The 23,973-nt window shown below is 45.3% G+C and overlaps 1 protein-coding gene across 2 annotated transcripts in view; it reads right to left on the reverse strand.

Moving 5' to 3' along the window:
- Positions 1-5,605: 5,605 nt before the first annotated feature.
- Positions 5,606-23,973, reverse strand: part of DDX39B (DExD-box helicase 39B) — a 28,307-nt gene continuing 9,939 nt past the window's right edge. The window contains exons 7-11 of one of the 2 annotated variants that reach the window (XM_073548812.1): positions 12,589-12,720; positions 7,882-7,991; positions 6,849-6,993; positions 6,461-6,608; positions 5,606-6,110 (exon numbers count right to left, since the gene is read on the reverse strand). In XM_073548812.1, the coding sequence (XP_073404913.1) occupies positions 6,094-6,110; positions 6,461-6,608; positions 6,849-6,993; positions 7,882-7,991; positions 12,589-12,720 (552 nt within the window). In that variant the 3' untranslated portion in view covers positions 5,606-6,093. The remainder of the gene's footprint in view (positions 6,111-6,460; positions 6,609-6,848; positions 6,994-7,881; positions 7,992-12,588; positions 12,721-23,973) is intronic. The other variant, XM_073548813.1, reaches the window with a different exon arrangement.

Here is a 23,973-nt window from a genome sequence, read left to right on the forward strand (position 1 = left end):
TTCTCGTGACATATTGTACTTCATGCTAGTGGTAACATTTCATTCAAATAACTTGCGTTTATTTGTGAAAAAAAACGGAAATTTGGTGAAATTATTGAAAATTTTGCAATTTTCCAACTTTGAATTTTTATGCCCTTAAATCACAGATACGGCACACAAAAAACTTAAGTAACATTTCACATGTTTACTTTACATCAGCACAATTTTGGAACCAAAATTTTTTTTTGTTAGGAAGTTATAAGGGTTAAAAGTTGACCAGCGATTTCTCATTTTTGCAACACCATTTTATTTTTATGGACCACATCACATTTGAAGCCACTTTGAGGGGTCTATATGATAGAGAATACCCAAAAGTGACACCATTCTAAAAACTGCACCCCTTAAGGTGCTCAAAACCACATTCAAGAAGTTTATTAACCCTTCAGGTGCTTCACAGGAAATTTTTGAATATTTAAAAAAAAAAAAAAAAAAATGAACATTTAACTTTTTTTCACAAAAAAATACTTCAGGTTCAATTTTTTTTTTATTTTACCAAGGGTAACAGGAGAAATTGGACTGCAAAAGTTATTGTGCAATTTGTCCTGAGTACGCTGATACCTGATATGTGGGGGGGAACCACTGTTTCGGCGCATGGCAGAGCTCAGAATGGAAGGAGCGCCGTTTGACTTTTTCAATGCAAAATTGGCTGGAATTAAGATCGGACTCCATGTCGCGTTTGGAGAGCCCCTGATGCACCTAAACAGTGGAAACCCCCCACAAGTGACACCATTTTGGAAACTAGACCCCCCAAAGAACTTATCTAGATGTGCAGTGAGCACTTTGAACCCCCCCAGAGCTTCACAGAAGTTTATAATGCCTGAGCGTGAAAATAAAAAAATCATTTTTTCCACAAGCATGATCTTTTAGTCCCCAATTTTTTCATTTTCCCAAGGGTACCAGGAGAAATTGGACCCCAAAAGTTGTCCAATTTGTCCTGAGTGCGCTGATACCTCATATGTGGGAGAAAACTACTGTATGGGCACACGTCAGGGCTCGGAAGGGAAGTAGTGACATTTTGGAATGCAGACTTTGATGGAATCTGCGGGTGTCATGTGCGTTTGGAGAGCCTCTGATGTGCCTAAACTATTGAAACTCCCCGCAAGTGACCCCATTTTGGAAACTAGACCCCCCAAGGAACTTATCTAGATGTGTGGTGAGCACTTTGAACCCCCCAGTGCTTCACAGAAGTTTATAATGCCTGGGCGTGAAAATAAAAAAATATTTTTTTCCACAAAATGATATTTTTGCCCCCAATTTTTTATTTTCCTAAGAGTAACAGGAGAAATTGGACCCCAAAAGTTGTTTTGCAATTTGTCCTGAGTAGGCTGATACCCCATATGTGGGGGTAAAACACTGTTTGGGCGCATGGCAGAGCTTGGAAGGGAAGGAGCAACATTTGACTTTTTCAACGCAGAATTGGCTGGAATTGAGATCAGACGCCATGTTGCGTTTGGAGAGCACCTGATGTGCCCAAACAGTGGAAACCCCCAATTCTAACTCTAACCCTAACCAACATACCCCTATCCCTAACGGGAAAATGGAATTTTTTTTTTTATTTTATTATTTTTCCCTAACTAAGGGGGTGATAACAGTGGGTTTGATTTACTATTTATGGCGGGTTTTTATGTTTGCCAGCTGTCGCACGCTAAAAGACGCTTTTTATTGTAAAAATAGTTTTTGCATCACCACATATTGAGAGCTATAATTTTTCCATATGTTGACCCACCGAGTCATGTGAGGTCTTATTTTTTGCGGGACGAGTTGACTTTTTTTGGTATAATTTTCAGGCACGTGACATCTTTTGATCGCTTTTTATTCCGATTTTTGGGACGCAGAATGAACAAAAACCAGCGTTTCATGAATTTCTTTTGGGGGGTGCGTTTACACCGTTCCGCCTGCGGTAAAATTGATAAAGCGCTTTTATTCTTCGGGTCAGTACGGTTACAGCGATACCTCAGGTCGTTTTTTTATGTTTTGGCGCTTTTATGCAATGAAAACAATTTTATATAAAAAATAATAATTTTTGCATCGCTTTATTCTGCGAGCTATAACTTTTTTATTTTTTCGCTGATGACGCTGTATGGCGGCTCGTTTTTTGCAGGACAAGATGACGTTTTCAGCGGTACCATGAATATTTATATGCGTCTTTTTGATCGTGCGTTATTGCACTTTTTGTTCAGCGGTATGATAATAAATCATTATTTTTTGCTTCGTTTTTTATTATTTTTTAAGGGGTTCGCTAAAGGGGTTAACTAATGGGACAGTTTTATAGGGCGGGTCATTACAGACACGGCGATACCAAATATGTGTACTTTTATTGTTTTGTTTTTTTTATTTCCAAGAAATGAATTAGGGAATTTTTTTTTTTTTAATTTGGCGATTTTTTTAAAATTATTTCTACGCTTTTTAACTTTATTACATTGTCCCAGGGGGGACATCACTGTCCTGTGACAGATCGCTGATCTGTCACATCACAGATTGCTGTGACAGATCAGCAATCTGTCACAGGCATTGAAGCAGACTTACTCATGCCTGCGCTTTGCAGGCACTGATGAAGCCAGCTCCCTGCAGGCCCCCGTCGCCATCTTGGATCCGGGGACCTGCAGGGAAGGAGCCCCTCGCAGCAGCGCTGCACACTGCGCTGCCTTGGGGGGGCTCAGGGAAGCACGGAGGGAGCCCCCTCCCTGCCAATGCTTCCCTTTAACCCCCGGTACACCGCGATCGTGTTTGATCGCGGTGTGCAAGGGGTTAACGTGTCGGGGGCGGTCCGTGACCGCCCCTGACATAGTGCCAGGTGTCAGCTGTCATAATCAGCTGACACTACGTGCCGCGATCAGCGGCGCTCACTCTGTGAGCGCCGCTGATCGCTGTGACGTACTATCCCGTCCTTGGGAATTAAGTCCCAGAGCACATGGACTGGATAGTACGTCACATGGCAGAAAGGGGTTACTCTATCTCCTCTCCCTCAGTCCAGCATTCAACCTCTGTTCTATGCTGCAATGGGAGCATAAATCACACCCCGACACAGCCCATGCAACCCTCTCATACACGCCACCACTCACCGAATACACGGGTGATGAGTCCCGGAAATATTACTACTATTGTCTGCCAATCATCAGGGTCACACACTCTAAGGCTATAGATTCTTTAGAGCATACAAGGTTCAAACTTATTAAAGTTTTAAGCTTTGATAAAAAAGGTACAGTGCTTACAATAAAAAGATATATAGAAAATATGAAGATAAAAAGTGACAAACAAATATGCAAAAACAGTGATAAAATAAAAGGGAGAAAACTTACAGAAATATCGAACTTTGCATTCTGTTATTCTGTCCCTGAGGCAGAAATATGAAATGGAACACATCAGCCTAGCTGCCCCTCACTGTGAACAGGTTTCTTTGTGTAAAGGCCTAATTTATTGATTTACTCGGGGATGAGGCTTCTAGACCAGCCTCTCATGTTAATATTCTAATTCTTGGTTTGTGACTGGATCATGGCTATTTACCCATGAATACATTATTTTCCTCTGAACATCATTTGTGTGATCTTTCTCATAGATAGTGTCAAGCTGCAATTGGCGTCTCCCTTAGAAGAGTCAGGTGTGAAATGTTTCTCAGCAAGGCCCTCTGGAGAGACTGGAGACTTCCTTTCTCAGGATAACATATGCCTGAGAGCTGCAGTCTAAGGACACAGATGTTAATTTACTGCTGGTCAAACATCCATATATATACATATTTCACTACACAATCCAGACAGACATATGCTTCCTCGGATTCATACTCTGACCCCTTGGTGTCATACCCCAGCCTTTAACCAGCAGTCTGGACCATCGACCTGACCAAGATAGAAAACCACTGCATGCGATCTTGCTCATTGGCACTCCTTTCCATGTCCAGCGACTTGTGTGGAAGCCTCTTCTCATTAGGGTGGGAGTTCCTCGGTAGAAACGCTATCGAGGCAATCCAGGAGTTGCATGAAATTCAGCACTGATTCCCCCACCAGCAACAAGAGCTTCTACGTTTGTGTAACCAAGCCTTCTTTAATAATTCTGATTTTGAGGATGTCCTCTCCAGGGAAGGAAGCAAAGTCAGACATTTCTCCTGCCGAATGTGTAAACCTGATGTATCCTTTCCCTGGAGATCTTCTAAGTGGACTACATCTCTAAAGGTCAACCCTCCTCTATCTCACACCTGTCCAAGGCTTTTACAATCAATTTGGCAGATGCTACCATGAATCGTTGTTTGTAATTTTTTTTTTCCATCTTACACCCCCCCCCCCCCCCCCCCCCCCCCCCCCCCCCCCAAGACCATAAAGCGTTTACTGAGCGGACATTTCGCCTCCATCTGGGATTGTTCAAGAAGTGTTGGCCGACCCAGTAGAGCTGCTTATATGAAACGTCTAGCACATCCGACTGCCCTCGCAGTGTCTCTTTGCCGCACTCTTAGACTCAGCATTGGGTCGGCTGATCACGCTCACAGGTGATAATTTAAAGTCTTTTTGTAGACTCTTTGGTGCACGTTTACACGTAAAAACTGCAGAAGCCATTGGAGGCCGGAGTACTTACTATCTCCAGAACAAAGCTAGATGCACAAGAAAGTCTGGTCCTAGATTTGTGCTCTCATTCTTTCTGGAGATTAGAGTAGCAAAGCCCCATTAGCAGGACTCAGCAATGAGGATCTCCCTTCATTATGTCATTCATCTTTTCATCACATATTTCATTGGACATAGTGATAACTCTATGGCTTTATTTGTTGAAGACTTCTGTCACTCTCCAAGACTATCGCCCACTGGATCAGGCTGCCCATTCATGGTGAACTGTTCAGTCACTCCACCAAAGGCGTTTCTTGAGGTGGGGATAGCCCTCAAAGTCTCAGCTATCCTGCAGTATAAGGCCTAAAACTGGATTTCTCTCCACCCCTCCATGTTGTTCATCCGTGCAGTACTTGTAATAACCTCAACCTCCCCTCCGGCACCCCTCCAACACAAGCAAGAAGGGAGATTACTTTGCGTACTTATCTGTAAAAATCCCTTTCTGGCAAAGTTTATTACATAGAAACAGCTCATGCCCAGTTGTCTCCCATTTATACAGACATTTTTGATTGGCAGATGGGTTTCTTCCGTTCTGGGCACTGACCCATCGAGCGTCCTGTTTGGCGGATGGGATTGTTCCGCTCCAGACGATCCATCGAGCGTTGGCGGATGGCTTTCTTCTGTTCCGGGCACTGGCCCATCGAGCGTCCTGTGATTGGCGGATAGGATACTTCCGTTCCAGATGACCCATCGAGTGTCTCGTGATTGGTGGATGGGTTTCTTCCGTTCTGGGCACTGACCCATCGAGCATCTCGTGATTGTTGGAGGATTTCTTCCGTTCCAGACAACGACCCATTGAGTGTCTCGTGATTGGAGGATGGTTTTTTTTTCCGATCCAGGCCAGGACCCATCGAGCATCCGGTGATTGGTGGATGGGTTTCTTTCGTTCCAGGCTATAACCCATAGAGCGTCTTGTTCATTGACTTCTAGAAACCTTAAAAATTACGGCGATTCGCTAGTACAAATCATGGCAAAGCCACTGAGGAACACTATTTTTAATCATTGTGACTCAGCATAATAAGTCACCAAATACAAGACTGTGCCGTAACTTAAAAAAGAAATTCACTCTCACAATATAAAACAAACTAAATACTGAACCAGAACTACACAACTCATCCGGCCGGATGCAGCCACGCGGCTTCTGACAAAATTCATTTATTCATCACGGACGGGCTTCTGCTATGAAAGGATCGGGACGTGCAGCCACATTACACCCAGCATGGCAACAGCTTGTCCACAATTTGTTTTTCTCGCTTTTTCCTGCATATTTCTTCAAACATTTTCCATGTGTTTTTTTGTTGGAGAACTGTCAGAGGGGAAACACAAGAGAGCGATGTTCTGCCGGATGCAGATAGAAGAGCCATGCTCCACGTGAAACAGGGTATAGCTGGTGACTGCCAATTCCCAAACTGGTGCAGGGTGGAACAGACAGGGGAGGCGCAGAGTCCGGAGACAGAGGACACCCTCATCGGGTCTGTTCAACTGGGAAAGATAAACAGAGTTTAATTATTAGGGAGGGAGGATTGGCTCTTCTCATGTGGAAGGTTAAAACTTCCATCTCAAGTGCATCAGGATACATAGGGGTTGTCACCCTGCCTCCATATGATCATCTAATAAAAGAGGCTGAATTGCAGTACCAGAGACAATCTATGGACAGGTGAGGAGCTGTTTCTGGAAAGCAAATGATTACCAACTCCGTAAGAGAAATCTGTCTAAAAACTGTGGATGAGTCTACATTGCTTAGGCCACTGCATCCGCAGATATCTTACGGTATCTGACCAGTGGGATGTATCGGGGGGGGGGCAATCATGAAAGATGAAGATGGCACTCACTGTATGACGAAATATCGATCTCGTCGGGCAGCTCGCTGATGTTCACCTCAAAGCGATCTTGAACCTCATTCAGGATTTTGGCATCTCCTTCATCGGAGACAAACGTGATGGCAAGACCCTTGGTACCAAACCTGCCTGCTCGGGCCACCTAATTGAGAGTAAGAGGCAGAACGTCACAGGAAGCATATTGTGGACGACCGAGCAAGTGACATTTGCAAAAGGAAAGCACTGGCTGATAACCAATGCTACAGCTGAGGGGCTCTGTTACAGGGCATGAGCGACAAATGCACAGTAATAGAGAAGATTCCTTGTGCCGCACTCCGCCCGTCAGACCCTGCACCAAGCATCACACGATATCACCCGCTGAAGTGTTCAGTGGTCTGTGTACCCTATGCAGGTAAGTATCGGAGTCCTCAGGCATGTCGTAATTGAAGGCAATGTTAACTCTTTCAATATCCATCCCGCGACCAAACAGATTGGTGGCCACCAGAATTCTGCGCTGGAAATCCTTGAACTGCTGATACCGGGAGAGCCTGCCGTTAATGAGAACATGTTAAAGTGGTCAATGTACATCATTCACCATTCTTTACCCTTGCTTAAGCTGGAGTCACACATAGCGACTTACCAGCGATCCCGACAACGATATCAACGTGTCAGGATCACTGGTAAGTCACTACGTGATCGCTGGTGAGCTGTCAGACAGCTTCACCAGCGATTAGCACAGCGACGCCGCGCGGCATTGCTGTGTTCGTTAGCGCTGATGCCATATTCATGTCAAAAATAGAATTAAAATAAAAATGTTGTTATTCTCACCTTCCGACGTCCCGCGCAGCATTCCCGCCTCTCTCCACGCTCCGGTCCCAGTAATCCTTTGCGAGAATTACAGCGATGACGTCTGTTCTTGCGGGATCGCGAAGTCTCGCGGTCATTCTTGCAAAGGATTACTGGGACTGGGAGAGTGGAGAGAGGCGGGAAGACTGCACGGGACGCCGGAAGGTGAGAATAACAATATTTTTTTTAATTATTTTACAGCTGATCGCTGGTCTCCCGCCTGGCACATGCATCGATGCGTGCTGGCCAGCGGGAGATCAGTGACGAAAAAAATGTCCAGAGGTTTCTTGCAGCGATCCCTTGCAGCGATCCCGGCAGGGGGGGCCGGTCACTGATCGCTGTCACACAGCGATCTCGCTGGTGAGATTGCTGTTGTGTCACAAAACTTGTGACTCAGCAGCGATCTCGCTAGCGAGATTGCTATGTATGACGGGGAATAAGATCTCTTTATCTTCCAATCTACTGATTCATTTCCTAAATGTGCAGTAGTGGTGAGTTGTGGAGATGCAATTTTGTGATCTTTTGCTCACACGGGGTTGAGGGAAGGTGCTTTTTCACCCTTGGCTTAGTCTATACTCCTCAGTTCCTACCTCTCCTCCTGTCCCATCCCACGGTGAATAGCGATTGCCGGAAAGTTCTGCTCCACCAGGAGCTGAGCCAGAGCGATGCAGCGCTGAACAGACTTCACGAAGATGACCACCTGAAATAAACCAGGTTTAATCCTGTTCCTTTAGAAATCAACACAGAGTCCCACCATAAAGACATTACAAGCAATCAAGAACTTTTCGCCTTGACCAATGCCATCAGACCTTATATTGCCCCGTAGTAGTGAATTGGGGAGGCTACATATATAAAAACAGTAAATATTTTATTAATTTTGAGGATTTTAGTGAAACACACACACACACACACACTCTCGTTGTCTCCACCTCTTCTCCCCGCCGCTACGTTTTAAGCTGCTTTGAATAAAGAACCACGATTTTGCGAGTTTTCCCACCAGCAAATGGAGATGTCTGTAATTTTCATTGTAGGTACACTTCACCTGTGAAAGACAGGATCTAAAAATAAAAACCAGAAAATCACATTATGATTTTTACATAATTAATTTGCATTAAGTATTTGATCATCGACCAACCAGCAAGAATTCTGACTCTCACAAACCTGTTAAATTTTTCTTTAAGAAGCCCTCATACTCGCGCCAGCATATTTCCAGGCCCGTTTGAAGTTTGCTAATGATCATCTGATGATCCAGAAGAGGAATGGGAGAAGGTTGTATGGTCAGATGATACCAAAATAGAACTTTGCGTTTGGAGGAAGCAGAACAACAAGTACAAAACCAAGAACACCGTCCCAACCATGAAGCATGGTGGGGGAAGCATCATACTTTGGGGCTGCGTTTCTGCCAAGGGAACAGGACTGCACTGTATTGCAGGGAGGATGTATGGGGTCATTTATAGCGAGATTTTGGCCTTCAACCTCCTTCCCTCAGTAAGAGCATTGAAGATAGGCCGTGTCTGGATCTTCTAGCATGACAATGACCCAAAACACACAGCCAGGGCAGCTAAGGAGTGGCTCCGTAAGAAGCATTTTGAGGTTCTGGAGCGGCCTAGTCAGTCTCCAGACCAAATAGAAAAATCTTTGGAGGGAGCTGAAACTCAAAGTTACCCAGCGACAGCCCCGAAACCTTAAGGATCTGGAGAAGATCTGTATGGAGGGGACCAAAATCCCTGCTGCAGTGTGTGCAAACTTGGTCAAGAGCTACAGGAAACGTCTGACCTCTGTAACTGCAAACAAAGGTTTCTGTACCAAATATTAAGTTCTGTTTTTCTATTGTATCAAATACTTGTTTCATGCAAGAAAATGCAAATTAATTATGTAAAAATCATACAGTGTGATTTTCTGGTTTTTATTTTGTCTCTCACAGTTGAAGTGTTCCAACAATAAAAATTACAGACCTCTCCATTTTTTGTAGGTGGGAAAATGTGCAAAATCAGCAGTGTATCAAATACTTATTTTCCCCACTATGTGTGTGAAAATATATATATTATTTTACACTAAAATTCCCCAAATTAATAAAATATTTAGTATATATTTCATGTATCAAATTATTAAAAGATTTCATTTAACTTTGCTGTATATATTTTATTGCCCCGATATGGCTAAAAATAAATGAAGCAACTGTGTGAAGTTTTACATAGCTATTGTTTTGTGTACACTGTGTTCCAAATTATTATGCAAAAAATATTTCCTCATATTTTCTCTAAATTACCTATATGAATTGCAGTCAGTTATTTTCCAGTCATCTAATATTCTAGTATAATTGCAATGTTTTTGAACAAACTGCCTATGAAAACAGTATATTTTTAAAAATAAGAAACACTCAAAATGCATGTTCCAAATTATTATGCACAGCAGAGTTTTCAACCTTTTAATTTTGAACAAAAAAATGGTCAGTTGTGAAATTATAAGCATTATCAGCTTATTACAAAATGAAATCAAACAGTTTTCAATTCAAAACTTTATTCTAGGTGATGTTACATTTGCACATAGGACCCCTTGTTGGAAAGAAGCCTCTGAACTCTCTCGTCCATTGAATTTGTCAGTTTTTGGATGGTTTGTGCTTCCATTGTTTTGCATGTGGACAGAATACCCTACCAGAGCTGTTGCTTAGATGTGAACTGCCTCCCGCCATCATAGACACTCCTTTTGATGATGCTCCAGAGGTTCTCAATGGGGTTGAGGTCAGGGGAAGATGGTGGCCACACGATAAGTTTGTCCTCTTTTATGCCCATAGCAGCCAGAGATGCAGATGTGTTATTTGCAGCATGAGACGGTGCATTATCATGCATGAAAATGACTTTGCTGCGGAAAGCACGGTTCTTCCTCTTGAACCATGGCAGGAAGTACGGTTTTAGAAACTCCACATAGATTATGGAGTTCATCTTTACCCCTTCAGGGATCCTAAAGGGGCCGACAATCTCTCTCCCCATGATTCCAGCCCAAAACATTACTCCACCTCCTCCTTGTTGGCGCCTTAGCCGTGTTTTCATGGGGTGTCCATCAATCAGTCATCCTCCACTCCATCCATCTGGACCATTGAGCATTGCACGGCACTCATCGGTGAACAAAACAGTTTGGAAGTCAGTCTTCATGTATCGTTTGGCCCACTGGAGCCGTTTCTGCTTGTGTGCAGTGGATAGAGGTGGTCGACAGGATGGCTTACGCACAGCTGCAAACCTCTGAAGGACCCTGCATCTTGTTGTTCGGGGGACGTTGGAGGCACCAGCAGCTTCAAAAACTTGTCTGCTGCTATGACAAGGCATTTTTGCAGCTGCTCTTTTAACCTGACGCAATTGCCTGTTGGAAAGAGTCCTCAATTATTCCTTATCAGCACGCACACGTGTGTGCTGGGAATCAGCTACATACTTCTTGATTGTGCGAAGATCACGATGAAGTGTCTTAGCAATGTTGATTGTAGTCATGCCTTGACCTAAATACTCCACAATTTGTTGCTTCTCAGCAGCCGACACATCCTTTTTCTTTCCCATTTTGGCAAAAAATGTATGCTGCTTAATAATGTGGAACAGCCTTCTCAAGTAGTCTTGCCTTTATTTGGACACACCTGCCAAACTAATTTGCACAGGTATCTGCAATTGCTTTCAGTGATATAAAGAGCCCTGACACACATCACCATCAATGAGTGTAAATGACAAACAAAAAAATTCTAACCTTATCACTCCTAAACTCTTTTTGCATAATAATTTGGAACACAGTTTATACAGCTCCAATGCAAACCCTTGTGTCTCCATGGTAAGATGCTTCAATATTACATTAGCTCCCTGTTTTATCACTGTTGTTTTTCCACTTTTTGAGCCTAATTGCCACCTTTGTTTGTGGTTTTGTAATTTACACCACTTTAAGTTGTCTTTCTTTAAAGGGAATCTGTCACCTCATTTTTCCGATAAACCCTGATGGCGGTGGCTGCATCTCATATCTACAGTATTCTGTAATGCTGTAGATAAGCCCCTGATGTAACCTGAAAGATAAGAAAAAGAGTTAGATTATACTCACCCGGGGGTCCGGTCCGATGGGTGTCACCATCCAGTCCGGCGCCTCCCATCTTCTAGCGATGACGTCCTCCTACTTATTTCTGCCGCGGCTCCTGCGCAGGCGTACTATATCTGCCCTATTGAGGGCAGAGTAAAGTATTGCAGTGCGCAGGCGCCGGAGCTCTCTGACCTTTCCCGGCGCCTGCGCACTGCAGTACTATACTCAACCCTCAATAGGGCAGATATAGTATGCCGGCGCAGGAACCGCAGCAGAAGAAAGGAGGAGGATGTCATCGTTAGAAGATGGTAGGCACCGGATCGTGACACCCAATGGACTAGACCGGTCCCCTGGGTGAGAATAATCTAACTCGTTTTTCTTATCTTTCAGGTTACATCGGGGGCTTATCTACAGCATTACAGAATGCTGTAGATAAGCCCCTAATGGCGGAGGCGGCATCTCATAGGTCAAAAATGAGGTGACAGATTGCCTTTAAGTCCTTTTTTTTTATCCTCCCCAACAACAGATTAATTGAAAATGCAACTTTTACCAAATGTCAACTTTTTTTTACGCATCCCATTCTAGGTCCTGCCTGGAGTAAAGTTTCTGGAGTCATTTTCAATGTGGCACATCTTTTGTGACTTATTCATAGGGTTTCTGACTTTCATTGCCAAAAAGTTACAATAAAACCGCTCAAAAGACAAAAATGAAGCATTTCTTATTCTGCTTGAGATTCATTAACTGTGTGAGCCATTTACATAAAAATTCACCACAAAAAAAATCAGTGAATGCAAGACCAAAAAAAAGTGATTTCAATAAATCACAAATGAAATCGGGGTCCAAGTGCATAGTCTCACCTTTCTCCCTCTTGCTGCAAGGACAGACTACATTTAGGGTTTGTTTCTAGACTGTTACCATGGATACACATAGGTTTGCATAATTCTAGATGAAACAGTAGCAGATTTTCCATTTGGATTATTTGTAAAACTATTAATTTTAGATGCATTGCAGCAATAATAATAGTAAAAAAAAAGTGAATTTTACTCTCAAGAGGCAGATCAAACACACCGAAGGACCCACTTAGCCATGGCTGCCCACTGACCGTTAACTCTTGGACCATAACCACACCGTCCCATGACAAGCTAATAGCCCCAGGGTCCATATCTCAGCTACAGGTAGGTGTTTTCATGGAAGGATGCTGCCTTTGTCCACCACTTTATGCCAGAGATAATAATATAAACCTAAGTCACCTGATTGAACTCCAACAAGTCCAGGAGGTCAAAAAGTTTGCGGTTTTTCTCATTGTCCTTGAGTTTGACGTAGTATTGCTGCAGGCCGTGAAGGGTCAGCTTGGTCTCATCATCCACGAAGATTTCCATCGGCTGGAGGAGGGGGTGGGAGATTAAGGGTTAAACAGTAAGGGGCAGCGCTGGCTTTATCGTCACAGGTGAGGACTGGATCAAGTGGTATCCTACAATGTCGGCTTTCGTGGGTTAAGCTGGAATCTCGCACACAGAGGAATCCTAAACCCACAAACACAGAGGGGTCATCCCGTCACGTCTAGATTCCTGACCTTATTGATAAAACGGAAGTATCCCATTCCCATTATGCACACTGGCCACCTTCTGAGAAGGCAACCCACTTAGAATGTCATACAGGGTGGTTGACTCAAAGTGGTCCACTGAAATTTCTTAAAAGAAAAGCCTGTGAGCCCGACATCCCCCACTACCTGGTCATAGTGACCAACAGCTGCCTGTGTGCCAGAGAGAAGAGCTGTCTATCACTGAGGGTTTCTCTGTGCACATATATGACTCACAGGCTCTATCTACGAGAGGACACAGGAAAATCAGGAGTCGCAGAGAGAGGGCAAAGCAGGAGCGTACCGATGGGAGGGCAGGAGTGCCAGCGCCTCTCTAGGAGTGGGCTGAAGGGAAGGCAGGAGTTGCAGCGCCGCTCTGGGAGCGGGCCAAACAGAAAGTAGGAGTCTCAGCCTCTCTAGGAGCTGTCAAACTGACAGTTTTCGGTAAGGAAGGGGGGCCTCAAACTGTCCCTGGAACTGGGATCCTAACTATCCCTGTCTCGGGGGTACTCTTGAAGGTAGAGAGGCCCGAGTCTCCGACCTTACTATGCTCCTGTTAAACCCTGATCTATTCCCTCCCCCACCCCATGAGGCATAGGACAGAAATGTAAGGTAAACAAGACACAAAGACAAAACAGGGATAACAGAAAACCGCTATCATACAAAAAGCAATAACCAACAATAGGGAGGCGGATAGGGACAGGGAGGAAATGGGAACAGCAACCAGGAGATAAACACATATGCACTACAGCAAACTACAGATCACTACAACTTTACTCCAACTACTTATATTTTAGTACACAGCACGTTAGCCTCTTTAGCACCAGAGGAAGCTAAATTCATTTGATATGGAACACAAATCACACCATCTCTAAAGACCTGCGATTCATCATCCAACGTTACAGACTAACTCCAGGTCTTCCAGAAAACGCGACACCCTTTTAACAGGAGCAGGCAGAGGGGAAAGCAGGACTTGCAGCCTTTCTAGTAGCGGCAAAAGGGAAAGCAGAACTCACAGGCTTGCTCTCGGAGAGGCAGAGGGGAAAGCAGGATTTGAAGGCTCTCTATTGAGCGGAGAGCGAGGAAAGCAGGATTGGCAGCCTCTACTGACCAAGCAGAGGGTAATGCAGGATTTGCAGCCTCTAGTGAGGGGACGGAGGGGAAAGTAGGACTCGCAGGCTCTCTCTATTGAGCGAGCAGGGGGGATAGCAGGGCTCGTAGGCTCCCTATTGAGCGGGCAGTGGGAAAATCAGGACTCGCAGGCTCGGGCAGAGGGGAAAGCAGGACTCGCAGGCTCTTCATTAAGTGGGCAGGGTGGAAAGCAGGACTCGCAGGCTCTTTATTAAGCAGGCAGGGTGGAAAGCAGGACTCGCAGGCTCTCCTACTGAGCGGGCAGAGGGGAAAGCAGGACTTGCAGGCTCCCTCTATTGAGTGGGCATAGGGGAAAACAGGCTCCCTCTATTGAGCGGGCATAGGGGAAAGCAGGACTCGCAGGCTCTCTACTGAGCGGGCAGAGGGAAAAGCAGGACTTGCAGGCTCCCTCTATTGAGTGGGCATAGGGGAAAACAGGACTCACAGGCTCCCTCTATTGAGCAGGCAGAGTGGAATGCAGGACTCGCAGGCTCTCTATTGAGCAGGCAGAGGGGAAAACATGACTTAAGGGCCATGTGTTCAAGCCCTACAGCAGACAGATAACCAAAACTCTTGAATCCAATTCTAAAAAAACTCTATGGGGCTGAATTGACAGGCATTGTACACGCCAATCTTAATGAAGGGAAGTGATGAAGTAGGATGATCCGAATTCATTAAGAGGTGCACGCCACTTAATGAATTTGCCGTACCTCCTCTTTGGGCAGCGCTTTTGTGCATTTCACCGGTTATGCCAGTAAGAAATGGCGCAACTTCTAACGAATTCAGTAGCTGAGTGCTGCCCCTGAGATAGCATGTGAATGCCAAAAGCTGCAAATTTTTGTAGCAACTTCATGTTGAGCCAAAAATTTTTTTTTACTTTTTAAAGCGTTGTGCACCATAAATATTTGCTGGGATGAGGCATATAGGGGCAGACATCAGATAAGAAAGAAGTCCATTATAAAATCAATGGTTAATAGAAAAAAAACCTATATTACTCATATTAGGAGACATTGTAAAACCCTATCGTGCGAGAAGCCATCTTAACCTGTGAAAGAAAGGGTACAATGTAATCAGAGGTCATCACACGCACTCTTCAAGGTGTACATTTTCATAACATACGCTTCACGATCAGATAGAGGACAGTACAGGTCAACAAACTTGGCTCACTCATTCCTCAACTCTGACCATCTTTCTCCTCATTCACAGAGGATTCAAGGCAGATGACGGCACAAGTCAGATTAGAGGAAGCTTCCATATACGTGAATGCCAAAAGTGCAAACCGTCAGAAACCCCCAATTCAAGGGTAAAAAAAAAAAAAATTGTACATGTCCCTTTAACCGATGACAATACGCCAGTATTGTTCAGACTGAGCAGAGCTGTCAGGAGTAAAACAAAAACTGGTGAAAAGGAGAAGAAAAAACAGCCGTAGCACAGCAACACAAAACATTGCAAGTCACAGGAAAGGGGGATGACACCAACAAGTCTATGCGTTACAACTTCACCATTTACTGGCAAATAAACGTTTTCTATAAGGCCGGGCGCGGCTTTCTCTACGGTTACTGGACATCATCATTAGGAGAAATTCAGACAGCCATATAAATCGGACCGCAATGCTCAGACAGGCTGTGGATCTCTTGCATAAAAATTGAAGCGGTAACACTTGGGTTGGGAGTGTCCAATTGATATGGCCGCCTGACTGCACCCTTAAATGAGTGTTATCAACTCTATATCCCCCTCCCCAATATCCATCTGAATACGTAACCATACAGGTCTTTAAAACCCAATGTAAACTGACACGTGTTGTCCAGATTGTTCTGAAAATACATGATATACATAATAAGGGCTCCAGTCTTCATCAGAACTCCCCGGCTTGATTGATAGCTCTGCACTCTGCTCTGGCCAATAAAAAAAAAAGGGATATTGATAAGCCATCTCTTTAGGATTACTGGGGGCTCGACCTCCGGGACCCCCCACCGATTCCAAGAACGTATGGGCAGAAGCTAGGTGCAGCGCTGGGTCTACTGGGCACTGATCCGACCCCAATCATTGGAGTAGGATCCCAATAAAGTGGTGGTGGGAGCTTCTGGGACGGGATGAAAGAAAAGTACAGTACAGTTCTGACTTCCATTCTCATGATGGGTGGGAGTCTACATCCTACCGTCCAACAAACATATCACGTGTGTTCAGAATACATGCATCACATCATTTCGGAGACCCACGACACAGTACAGGAGATTATTCATGCACATGGACAAGCACACTGCACAGCCAAAATGTACACCTTGATTTCCAGCCTTTTGGACGGAATCGCCTTGTAACCAAAGCAAATGGCTGCGAGTCGCAAGGGCAGATCCGGCCAGACGCTCGGACCCAGCGAGACAGTCACACATATGAGAGAGACGACTTGACAATAGGAAGAGAGATGGCTCAAGTAATCTCCGGAGTCGGCTGCACCTCCACATTGCCCCCCCCCCCCCCAATATTGTCACGTGATACTGCTCTCTGGTTTCTGCATCTAATTACCGTTACCTTCCCTAATGGTCAACATTAATAAAAGGTAAAAAGCAAAAATCGCTCCTTAAAGGAAACCTGTCACCAGTTTTGTCATATATCAACTAAAACCACCACCTTATTCAACGCTTGTGCTGCACATAAATGCTTATATAACACCCCCCCTATACCTCCCAAAACCTTTTGAATCCTTCCCACACTGTATGGCAATCGTTTCGGTCCGGTGTGATGGGTGTGGCTTCTGGCCTCTCCATCCTTCCCCGGGCTGCTGCTCACCGTCCTTTTTCATTGATTGACGTGGCTGACGCCTCCTGCATCATCCACATTAACGGACAAAATATTGCGCCTCAGCAGATAGATCACAGCTCGTGCCTGCGCACTATGCCTTGCCTTACCGTGGACAGAGCCAAAAGCATAAGTGTGCATGCTCCAGCAAACGTCAAGGCTCGTGTCGGAAAAACGTGTACAGGTTCATGTGCACTTCTGCTTTCAGCTCTTCCAGCAGTAGGGCAAAGCATAGTGCGCAGGCACAAGGTTTCACCAGGCCAGGTGGATGACGCATGAGGCATCATCCAAGTCAATCAATGAAGGAGGACAGCAAACAGCATACGGGAGGAGGGATGAAGCGACCAGAAGCCACAGTTATGATTAGGTAACCGAGGAGGATAGCAGGGGAATAGGCTAGGCAACCAGATAACCAGAGAGGTTGGTAACTTAGCGGATTGCAGACCCCTAAACTGACAACGCAACTAGAATTAGCCGTGGGACGTACCTACGATGCCCTAGACGCCTCGGCACAGCCAAAGAATTAACTATGCCTAAAGAGAGAAAGGGGAAAGCTAAACTGCCCCGGAGTAGAACCCCAAAGGAATAGATAGCCCCCGAACATATATTGCCTGTGAGACAAGATGAGGCACAAACACAGGCAGAAAATAGAGTAAGCAAATGATGGGGCCCAAACTGTCTAGATAGAACAGGACAGGAAAGGATACTGTCTGCAATCACGCAAAAAACCCTAAGAAAAAATCCAACACGTCTGAGGCCACACGACCTCTCCCCCACTAAATCAGAACTCTGGTGTGAACTGGACGCAAAACAAAAGATATTGATATAACAGGGGATTAGAAATACTGAAAAGACTAACATGAGCTGTGGCATATGGAACAGAGTCCAGCACAGGTCCCAGCAGGGAACAAGGCTGAACTCACACCAGCAAAGCAGAAATCAGAGACAAGCAAAAAATGGCTCAAATGCAAAAAGATTCAAGCAGACAAATAACCTGATAGATGCAGGACAAAGCAGGAAGCAAGCAGACTTCCAAAATGCTCAGGAAGAAAACCAAATCACCGGCAACAACTGAGGGAAGGTTGCTCACTTAAATCTCTCCAGTCTGTAACACCTGACCTCCAATCATCCTCCTCAGGTGATTACTTCTGTCAGCCAGACCAGCTCCATTACCAGCAGGAACCAGCAGAGGGAGCCCAAACTCAGAAGCCAGGTCAAAAGTGTTCACAACACCACGGTCATCAGACCGGACAATAGGATTACCATACAGCATGGGAGAACTTCAAATGGTTTTTGGGGGTTATACAGGGGGAGTCGGGGGGATATATAAGCATTTATGGAGTGCAGCTCAGGTGCTGAATAAGGTGATAGTTTTAGTTGATATATGACAAAACTGGTGGCAAGATCCCTTTAACTAAAGCCGCCTCTAACAGGGTCAGACCCCGTTGCTGAATATCTACATACACTGATCCTGTGGCTGACAACCTACACTCCATACCGATAACCTACATATCCATGCCCTGTCTTCTAAGTGCACAGATAACCCCCCGTTCCCCGACACAAAGAGGAAAAAGAAAATGTGACAACTAAATATGTCACAAAGGGAAAAAAAACGAACTTTAGAAAAGAATCCCTAGAGCATTATTAAGCCCTAAATTACCCCCAATGCGGCTACTCCAGTAATACCAGCCAACCCATCAGTCAGCTGACTGCTGCACCTAATCAACAGTCACATGTTATAGAGACTGGTGGCAGCGGTCAGATGACTGATGGGTGGTGGACGTAATTTCTGGAGACCGATGCTTAAGTGTCTGGGAATTTACCGTAATGATATATACATATTATATTATATATACACAGTGGGGAAAAAAAGAAAAAATTATTTAGTCAGCCACTAATTGTGCAAGTTCTCCCACATAAAGAGTTGAGAGAGGCCTGTAATTGACATCATAGGTAGACCACAACTATAAACTTCAAAATGAGAGAACAAATCCAGAAAATCACCTTGTCTGATTTGGCAAGATTTATTTTGCAAATTATTATGGAAACTACCGTATTTTTCGGACTATAAGACGCACCGGACCATAAGACGCACCCCAATTTTCAGAAGGAAAATAGGGAAAAAAATAATAATGTGTCAAATGGGAGTCCGTCTTACAGTCCGAATTCAGCTTACCTGGGAAGGGATCCGGCACAGGTGGACGAGTGGTCATAGGGGTCATTCAGTGGTCCAGGCTCGTGCGGTGGCGGCTCTGTGCTGGGGCAGGTTGGTTGTGCTGGAGCAGCTGGGCTGTACTGGGGCAGCTGGGCTGGGCTGTGCTGGGGAAGGTGGGCTGTGCTGGGGCAGCTGGGCTGTGCTGGGGCGGCTGGGGCAGCTGGGCTGTGCTGGGGCAGCTGTGCTGTGCTGGGGCAGCTGTGCTGGGGCAGGTGGGCTCTGTGGGGTGAGGGTCGCGGCTCTCTGTGCTCCGGTGCAGGGGCGGCGGCTCCGCCAGCATTTCCTCCAAGCCCGGAGGCCCCCCGCACATCCCTTGCTGGCCGCTGCCATGTTGCGGTGGCCTCCGGGATGATGGCCGCCGGTCCGGGGACGGCGCATTCGCAGGTTCAGATCTCGTCCCGAGATCTCGTTGCCAAGATTTGAATCTCGTCCAACGGGATCTCGGGACGAGATCTGAACCTGCGCATGCGCAGTCCCCGGACCGGCGGCCATCTTCCCGGCATCCATGTTCCCGGAGCCCACTGCAACATGGCGGCGGCCAGCAAGGGCTGTGCGGGGGGCCTCCGGGCTTGGAGGAAATGCCGGCGGAGCCGCTGCCCCTGCACCGGAGCAGAGAGACGCTACCCCTGCACCGGAGCACAGCCCGCTGCCACCACCGCACTACAGAGCCCCGCGGCACCCGCACCAGCCTCCAGCCATGATCGGAGGTTAGTATATTGCGACCATAAGACGCACACCCCACTTTCCCCCAAAGTTTTTGGGGAAAAAAGTGCGTCTTATGGTCCGAAAAATACGGTAAGTATTGGTCACCTAAAAACATTGCAAGATTTCTGCCTCTCACAGACCTATAACTTTTTCTTTAAGAGGCTCCTCTGTCCTCCACTCATTACCTGTAGTAATGGCACCTGTTTGAACTTGTTATCAGCATAAAAAACACACCTGTCCACAACCTCAAACAGTCACACTCCAAACTCTGTAACTATGATGAAGACCAAAGAGCTGTTGAAGGACACCAGAAACAAAATTGTAGCCCTGCACCAGGCTGGGAAGACTGAATCTGCAATAGGCAAGCAGCTTGGTGTGATGAAATCAACTGTGGGAGCAATAATAAGAAAATGGAAGACATACAAGACCACTGATAATCTTCCTCGATCTGGGGCTCCACGCAAGATCTCACCTCGTGGAGTCAAAATGATCTCAAGAACGGTGAGCAAAAATCCAAGAACCACACAGGGGGGCCTAGTGAATGACCTGCATAGAGCTGGGACCACTGTAACAAAGGCTGCCATCAGTAACACACTACACCACAAGGGACTCAGATCCTGCAGTGCCAGACGTGTCCCCCTGCTTAAGCCAGTACATATTTGGGCCCGTCTGAAGTTTGCTACATAGCATTTGGATTATCCAGAAGAGTATTACGAGAACGTTATATGGTCTGATGAAACAAGAGTAGAACTCGTCTTGTTTGGAGGAGACAGAATGCTGAGTTGCATCCAAAGAACACCATACCTACTGTAAAGCATGAGGGTGGCAAAATCATACTTTGGGGCTCTTTCTCTGCAAAGGGACCAGGACGACTGATCCGTGTACATGAAAAAAATGAATGGGGCTATGTATCGTGAGATTTTGCGTGCAAACCTCTTTCCATCAGCAAGAGCATTGAAGATGAAACGTGGGTGGGTCTTTCAGAATGATTATGATCTCAAGCACACTTTCAGGGCAACGAAGGAGTGGCTTCGTAAGAAGCATATGAAGGTCCTGGAGTGGCCTAGCCAGTCTCCAGAACTCAACCCTGTTATGAATGAGTCACCGTAGGAGGCAAAAACAGAAATACTAGCTAATTCCAGAAAACCAGAGAAGTTGGCAGCTATCGGATTGCAGACCCCTGAACCTATCAACAACAACTAGCAGTAGCCGTGGGGGGTTCCTACGGTGCCCTAGACCCCTCGATCACAGCCGGAGAACTAAATAGCCTAAAGACAGAAAGGGAAATCTAAACTGCCCCAGAGCAGACCCCAAAGCAATAGGCAGCCCCCAACATATAATGACAGTGAAGCAAGACGAAAAAACTCACACAGATAGAAAGATAGGCTGAGCAAATGATGGGGCCCAAGCTAACTAAATAGGACAGGATAGAAAAGCTGCTGTCTGCAATCCGCCAAAACCCTATCAAAACAAGAGCCAACAGACTGATAGGGAAAAAAGCCCTGAAGACGCTAGGCTTCAAAAAAGACTATATCAGTACTCAGTTATTTTCTGAAGACAGAGCAAAAAGGAATTCAGCTCACCCCAGCAGGGAATGGCAGAAATCCAGAAAAACAAGGCAAAACAAAACCAAAACACAAATGCAAAAAGCAGAGCAGAAAACTTAGCTTTTGAGGAGCAGAGCAGGAATCAGACTGGTCTCCTAGAATCCCTTAGAGAAATCACCAGCAAGGCAGAAGGGCATCGGCTGCCTTATATCCAGTCAGCAATTCCCGTCACCCAGTCATCATCATCCAGCTCAAGTGCTTGGTAATCAGCCTCACTACCTTCCTTCACCAGAAGAGGGAGTTCATCAGACCTCAATGGTGAAGGGGAAAATGAACTCACAACACAACCCCATAGAAAATCTTTGGAGGGATTTAAAGGGAATCTGTCACCTACCCTTTGGCGGGCGATGAAAACGAGGTCGGTCCGGTCCGATGGGCGGTGTTCCCGATGTGTGCCGCCTCCCCATCCTTGCCCGCCGTCCGCAGGTTATTGCTGAATTGGAGTAGGTATACGCCATTTTTTGCGCGTGCGCTAAGCATTCATAGCTAGCGCACGCGCAGTATGCTTTGCCTAACTGCGGGCAAAGCCAAAAAGCCGGACTGCGCATGCGCCGGTTAACTAAGTCCCGGAAGTATTTTACTGTGTTCCGGGGCTTAGTTAACCGGCGCGCATGCGCAGTCCGGCTTTGCCCGCAGTTGGGCAAAGCATACTGCGCGTGCGCTGGCTATGAATGTTTAGCGCACGTGCAAAAAATGGCGTACACCTACTCCAATTTAGCAATAACCTGCGGACGACGGGCAAGGATGGGGAGGCGGCACACATCGGGAACACCACCCATCGGACCGGACCAACCTCGTTTTCATCGCCCGCCAAAGGGTAGGTGACAGATTCCCTTTAAAAGTCTGTGCTGCCCAGCGACAGGCCCAAAACATCACTGCTCTAGAGGACATCTGCATGGAGGAATGGGCCAACATACCACCAACAATGTGTGCCAACCTTGTGAAGACTTGCAGAAAACATTTGACCTCTGTCATTGCCAACAAAGGACATATAACAAAATACTGAAATGAACTTTTGTTAATGACCAAATACTTATTTTCCACTATAATTTGAAAAATAAATCTTGCCAAACCAGTCAAGGTGATTTTCTGGATTTGTTTTCTCATTTTGACTCTCATAGATGTGGTCTACCTATTATGTCAATTACAGGGCTCTCTCATCTTTTTAAGTGGGAGAACTAGCACAATTGGTGGCTGACTAAACTCTCCCCCACTGTATATGGTATATATATATATATATATAGACACACACATATATATAACAAAAATTGTCTCCTTAGGGTTAATATATATATGCGACTGCTCTGGATTCGACTAAGAGCATCTATATATGGGAGAAGTAAATATTCCTTTAATCCAGCATCCACAAGACCAGACAGGCATCAGACACTATGAAAAAGAAATCCCTAAAAACACTTTTAAGACCAGTCATGGAGCCTGAATTAAAAAAATCAGGAGTCTTCCAATTATATTCCCCCCTTACCCTGAATGTTAGGTGCTGGATTAATTCTTATGGAACTAATTTTTGGACTTCCATGCGCTGCTTGACAAAATACAGGATTCCAATTATAGTAGAAGTTAATCATTTATTCCCAACGCATTTCGAAGTAAGAATTACTTCTTCCTCAGGGGATGACAAATATTTGTCATCCCCTGAGGAAGTAGTAGTTCTTACTTCGAAACGCGTTGGGAATAAATGATTAATCTTCTACTATAATTGGAATCCTGTATTTTGTCAAGCAGCGCATGGAAGTCCAAATATTAGTTCCATAAGAATTTATATATTAGCGGCCACTTGACTGGCCATTGGACGTGCAGCAGCTGACTACCAATTGTATATGCCTGATCTCTCCTATAATAGGTGAGTGGATTTCTTTTATAATTTTAACATTAACCCGGATAAGACCCTATTGCGCTTTTTCCTGTTCCTATAGGTGCTGGATTAGAAGATGCTGGATTAAAGCAATTTAAGAGATCCTATCTTTATTTTTTTAGTTATGTGATGGGCACTACTATGTCCAGCAGATCAAAACCCTTGTCCAATGGGATAGCTCAGGAAGTTTCTACTCAAGCCGGAACGTGTGGGCAGAGTGGTGTACGGGCTCAATACAAAAAGTGTGGAGTAATGGGTCACAGACTTTGCACCGAGCTCATACTCAGCTCTGCGTGCAAACCTCAAGACAGGTGCAGCAGACATTAGACAAGGGTTTGGAGCGATCGGGGAGGGTCTTGGTACCTGGACCTCCACCGATCTGCAGGACATTTCAGCACCCATCACACAGTTTATAAAAAAAAAGTGTAGGTTGTTTTTAAACAATACTGAAATTTTCAGCCAAAAAAAAAATCAAAAATTAAAATTGAGACACAAAAAGATAAAAAATTGAAGGTGTGTCCCATGTAATAAAAAAGGAGAAAAAAAAACAAACAAAAAGGAATGTTAATGTTTATGCCGTCAGGGATGTGTGCAAAAAAATTGGTCAACAGGATTTATAAAAAAAATAAAGCTCATGTAGCAATGTGGTGTGGAGACTTACTAGTGTGATTTGTTCTGTGGTGTCATATGGTTTTAGGTGGCTTTTGGTGGTTGGTGTGTCAAAAACGG

This window comes from Dendrobates tinctorius, unplaced genomic scaffold (genome assembly GCF_039654945.1).
Source record: "Dendrobates tinctorius isolate UK_male_01 unplaced genomic scaffold, ASM3965494v1 ptg000158l, whole genome shotgun sequence".
Classification (NCBI taxonomy): Eukaryota; Metazoa; Chordata; class Amphibia; order Anura; family Dendrobatidae; genus Dendrobates; species Dendrobates tinctorius.